Below are 5,550 nucleotides of genomic sequence, written 5' to 3'. Positions count from 1 at the left end.
TTGCTTTTGTCATGGTTTTGGAATGATCCACGACCTCCTTCTTGTCCTTAGGAAGGACCACCTCCCCGACAACCTCTCCGGTTGTTGTGGTTGACACTTCTTCCACGGCTACGCTTAAGCCACTCCTAATGCGTTACTAACAACTCTTGTTCTTCTTCGATTTCTTTCTTTGATCTGTCGAGCCATTCTTGGTGAGTATGTAATAGCTTTCTATCCTTGGTTTCAGTCTGACCACACACCCTTTCTGCATGATCTTTCAATCTTCCAATAACCTCCTCAACAATCATTGTTTCAGGATCCGCAAACTGATGCAATTGTCGAGGTAATTTGCACAAACTTACCTGGTATGAAACGAAACAAATTTTTCATAATATATGCATTGTCCATGGTATCTTCGAAGGCCCAAAATTTCCCCACTATTCCATTTATCTTCATGGCAAAATCATCTATGGTTTCTGTTTCCTTCATGTTCAGGATTTTGAATTCCGCCTTTAGAGTTTGGACTTTTGTAGTGTTTAACCTATCTGCATCCATGTACATAACCTTCAATGTTTCTCATGCTTCCTTCGTTGTTTGCTTCTCTGCAATGAACAACAATAGGTCTTCCGAAATTCCAAGATAGATAGCGGCGAGTACCATCTTATATTTTTTCACGCCGACTGGGTTTTGTGGATTCTTTGGCTCCACAACATCCCACACTTCTTGAGGCTACATAAAGACCTTCATCTTTATAGCGAGGCGGCATAGTTGCTTCTTAACATAGGGTACTGGATCTTTGATCCTTCCATGGTGAGGTTGTACTTGTGTCTTTATCGAAGCCTGGTAAGTCTCTGGTAAGTAGGCTCTGATACCAAATGTAGTCAGGTCTTGCTTAATTCAATCTATTAAAATGAAGAACAAAGGAAACAGAGAACATGAAGAAAACAAAAGTGGGGCATTTTCATGTAACTTTTCAATGGGGTTTTTACTAATCTTCAAAACTTAGGTTAACATCAAATAAAGATTCCTACTTATACTAGAATAGAAAAACAAAACTAACTTTGGTATGAGAACTAGATAACTTTGGGTTCTTTATGGTTGCTTCAACGAGACATGTAATTGATATCACTATCTTTAGCATGGGTGGATAAAATACACATTGGAATAACTCAGTTCCTATATATTAAAGTTAATGTTTTGTGGTTGCGAATTATTCTATATCGTCAACATACAAAAGTTTATTTAGATGTTAACTCAAATTTTTGCCATTGACGTGATGATAGCGAGGACAACGTGAATCATCTTTCTGAAACTTGCCTTGTGGCATGCATTTGATATTTGGTATAAGATTGGTCGTTAGTGGACTGTTAATTTACTGAATTTCCACACGATTCCGCACTGGTTGCGATAGTGGGATCTTTTGGGATTTCACATTATGAAGAAGTCATTTAATGCAATTGTTTTGACGAGCTTTTGGTTAATTTAATTTTTTTTTTTGTAATTTGTACTTTTATAATGCGACCAAACCCTAGCAATATTTTGAATATGTGAAAGTTTGAATAATCCACGACATTAGAAGAATTCAAGTCGTCAACCGTTAGCTCCCACAGTCAAAGTCAACATGAAATGAAAAAATATGTTCTACCACATGAGTTAAACAACCCACCAAAATAAATATTATTTTAAGCCGACACATTCCGTTCACTTTTATGAGAAAAGGAAAACCCCCTCCTCCGTTTCTAGATCTCAATTCTATCGCTATATGATATTCCACCCTCAAGGCCTCAAATGGTTGGATATTATTGACCAAGAAAGGCCAAAATGAAGACTATAAATTTCTATGGGCTATATTTTTTTATGGATTTTGAAAAGACGAAAACGCCCTTCAATTCCAATGCTATATATATATGATATCCCACCCCAAAATAGTTGTATATCATTGACAAAGAAAGGTCAAAAATGAAGATTACTCATTCAAAAAGTCAACTACTGGGGATTGTTTCTGTGTTTGCTATGTTCATCTTCTCCAATGGGAGAACCATCAACTCAAACAATGAGTTGATCAGAGCCGTTAATCTTGGAGGCTGGCTTGTTGCTGAAGGCTGGATGAAACCTTCTCTCTTTGATTCCATCCCAAACAAAGATTTCTTGGTTTGTTTTCATTTAATTTTCTGTAAATTTACGTTGGTGTAACTTGTTCAAACACAATCAAAACTGATACACTGTTAATTGTTCATGAATGATCATCACACCAGGATGGAGTTGCACTTCAGTTTAAATCAGTCACAACCGGGAAATTCCTTGCTGCGGAACTCGGCGGTGGTTCAATCATCGTCGCCAACCGTACATCTGCTTCCGGATGGGAAACTTTTCGGGTAATTTCATTTGATTTTTCAGTGAGAGAAATTTTGTTATGTAATAGCGATGATATTCAAGTTGTTTATTTTGTTCATTGTCACGTTGATGAAGTTATGGAGGATCAATGAGACCAGTTTTCACGTAAGAGTGTTCAGCAAACAGTTTCTAGAAATTGAATCGATGGGAGCCAAAGTGGTCGCTACTTCTACAGATTCTGAAACATCTGGGATTTTCCAGATTATTAGAAAATCTGATGATCCAAGTCGTGTTCGGATCAAAGCACCAAATGGGTTGTTCTTGCAGGTTCTTTAACTTATGTTGTTACTATCTTTTTGTTTTAAACGATGATTCTTACAAGAATAAGTTGGTTGATTCTGATTTTTGTTGTGTGGTTAAAGGCAAAAACCGAAGACCTTGTTACAGCTGATTCAAATGGAAATGGACAATGGGGAAATAACGATCCTTCGGTGTTTGAAATGACGATTGGACAAGGATTTCAAGGAGAGTATCAAGTTACTAATGGTTATGGTCCTCTGAAAGCACCAGAAATCATGAAAGTAAGATTCTATTAATTAGTTTATACCAACTTTCTACTTTTTTAATATATCAAAAGAAGTCGTGAAGTGATGCACAATAATATTCAAAGTCAAAATATCATTTTAATAAGTTTAAAGTTTTAACGGTTTTGACGTGTCAATGTCACTTAAGTCGAAGTTTCCAAAAACGTGCAAAATCCTAACATAATATAATTTAATTAAACCTAAACATGCATGATATTATATTTTTTTCAGGATCATTGGGACACATTCATAGTGGAAAAAGACTTTAGTTTTATAGCGGATAGTGGATTAAACGCTGTGAGGATTCCGGTAGGGTGGTGGACAGCCAAAGATCCAACACCACCAAAACCTTACGTAGGAGGATCGTTGGAAGTCCTTGATAGGGCCTTCTTATGGGCAAAGTATGTGATCATATGTTTGTTTTTTAAGTTTATATTTAAATCTTAGAACAAAAATTGTATAATAATATTTCATACATTCAATTATTTTTGTGCATAGGAAATATAATTTGAAGGTGATTTTGGATCTACATGCTGCGCCAGGGTCCCAAAATGGTTTTGAGCATAGCTCTACTCGTGATGGTTCTGTTGAATGGGGCCAAACCGATGAATCCATAGAAGAATCGGTTCGCGTCATAGAGTTCTATACTGCTAGGTATGTGCGATATATAAATTTTTCTTCATCCTTAACATATAAAATGACCACAGACAATTTGTCTAGCATACTATTGTTTGTCTTGTCTTATCTAGTTATGTTTCAGTGTAACAAATACAACTTTAGACACTAAAATATAGCAAATCTAATTGATATATTGTTTTTTCCATAGGTATGCGACAAATCCAAGTTTATATGCAGTTGAGCTCATAAACGAGCCTAATGCATTTGGAGTCTCGCTAAGCGTGTTGACAAAGTTTTACAATGATGCCTATACAGTTGTTCGAAGGCATGCTCCCAATGCTTTCGTAATTCTATCGAACCGGCTTAGTGGAGAACCAAAAGAGCTTTTTCCTCTTGCAAGCGGCATGAAGGATGTGGTCATTGATGTTCATTACTACAATCTTTATTGGGATATGTTCAATGACATGACTATCGACCAAAACATTGATTTTATCAAAACAAACCGTTCTGCTGAGCTACAACACATCACGACATCAAATGGACCACTAACTTTTGTTGGTATGTGTCTAAAACTTTAACACGTATTATATATTTGATGAAACAACAATCTAATTTGTGAGTGTGTAGGGGAATGGGTGGCTGAGTGGCAAGTAAGAGGAGCTACTAAAGAGGACTATCAACGATTTTCAGAAGCTCAACTACAAGTGTGGGGGCAAGCTAGCTTTGGGTGGGCTTATTGGTCGCTTAAAAACATCAACAACAATTGGAGCATGGATTGGATGATTAAAAATGGCTACATTAACCTTTAGAAGTTTAAAGAATTCTTCTTTTGTTGTTCAACATATTAGTTCTCATATATTTGCAATAAACAATAGGATGACAAAGATACATTTTGTTATTATATATTTATACTGGGAAATAACCAAATAAATTAATCATTAGTAAGTTGGGAGATAAATATAGAGTGGGAAATGGTTGGCCTCATTTGTCACAGATAATGGAACACCCGTAACTTTCCCCGCCAAAAAATCGTTTTATGAACCCAAGAATCTCATATTTAATTATGGCTAATTTTGTTATAGCAGGTCATTTTAATATTTGTAAGAAATTGTTGTCTAATCTATCAGTATATGATACGATAAGTTTGGCTCAAGAACCATAAAATCGTGTATGAGCCGTAGATATTGAAGACTAAAATTTTCCATATCAGCAATTATGTAATTCACAGAAACAAGAACCAGCAGTGCCGGATGCTCTTAGGGGCCAGAGGGGTCATGGCCTCTCAGGGATTAAAGGTTAGAACAGGTACATATATAGTTATTTAACAATAAAATATTCATCAAAATAACTAATGGCCCCATTGATTTTAAGTTTTACTTGCGTCTATAGATAATTTTTTTTTTTTTTGGAAAGTTATCAACCAAATAGGAAGACAATATAACTCATTAACAAAATTACAAATATATCAGAAAATCATAACAAATCAAAACAATCCTTCTTTCAACTATGTAAATGTTAAACTCTACAAAAAACCATAATCGTATCTAGTTTACAATTAACTCAAGCTTTGAGTTTAAATAAATCAGTAAACCCTAAAAAATAATTGGTACCGTCGGAAAAGAATTTGTGAAACCTACCCGAAGAATAACACAGTTATCGGAAAGTTCATCTCTTGACCTTTCTCCATGCGCTTTCTGTGCTTCCTCTCCACCGGTCGCCAGAATTCTTTTTTTCTTCGTGAACTTTCTCTCATCTAGTGTTCACTAGATTACTAATGTTGAAACTATGCTTGCTGTTGCTTGAATTTCTCTCTCATCTCCTCTCTATCAGAAGTTGTAAGTTATCTCTTTCCTCTTAATATCTTTCTATCTCTCACAGTTATTAAATAAGATTGTAATAGTGGGTATATCTCGTATTTCTACACGAAAAGACTAAACATACAAAAGTCTAGACTTAAAGCTGCAAAACACTTAAAAACAAAAGTCTAGACTTAAAGCTGCAAAACACTTAAAGAGGCATGTATTACTTTATTATT

General features: G+C 35.4%; 1 protein-coding gene across 1 annotated transcript; it reads left to right on the top strand.

Moving 5' to 3' along the window:
* Nucleotides 1-1,897: 1,897 nt before the first annotated feature.
* LOC145075057 (putative glucan 1,3-beta-glucosidase A) lies at nucleotides 1,898-4,473 on the top strand. Its single transcript, XM_079021347.1, has 8 exons — nucleotides 1,898-2,130; nucleotides 2,235-2,354; nucleotides 2,449-2,640; nucleotides 2,736-2,894; nucleotides 3,129-3,298; nucleotides 3,396-3,551; nucleotides 3,724-4,073; nucleotides 4,143-4,473. Exons 1-8 carry the CDS (start codon nucleotides 1,939-1,941, stop codon nucleotides 4,322-4,324), a joined length of 1,521 nt encoding a protein of 506 aa, XP_078877473.1. The 5' UTR covers nucleotides 1,898-1,938; the 3' UTR covers nucleotides 4,325-4,473.
* The last annotated feature ends 1,077 nt before the right edge of the window (nucleotides 4,474-5,550 follow it).

This window comes from Lactuca serriola, chromosome 9 (genome assembly GCF_051521515.1).
Source record: "Lactuca serriola cultivar US96UC23 chromosome 9, Lser_US96UC23_V15, whole genome shotgun sequence".
NCBI lineage: Eukaryota > Viridiplantae > Streptophyta > Magnoliopsida > Asterales > Asteraceae > Lactuca > Lactuca serriola.
Note: the sequence above shows the minus strand (reverse complement) of the source record. Positions and strands in the feature narration are given on the sequence as shown.

Bases quoted from the DNA above. Each gene is read 5' to 3' on its own strand.
- LOC145075057 (XM_079021347.1), top strand. From the start codon at position 1,939: ATGAAGATTACTCATTCAAAAAGTCAACTACTGGGGATTGTTTCTGTG. The intron at 2,131-2,234 runs GTTTGTTTTCAT...TCATCACACCAG, and splicing joins TCCCAAACAAAGATTTCTTG to GATGGAGTTGCACTTCAGTT. The intron at 3,552-3,723 runs GTATGTGCGATA...TTTTTTCCATAG, and splicing joins ATAGAGTTCTATACTGCTAG to GTATGCGACAAATCCAAGTT.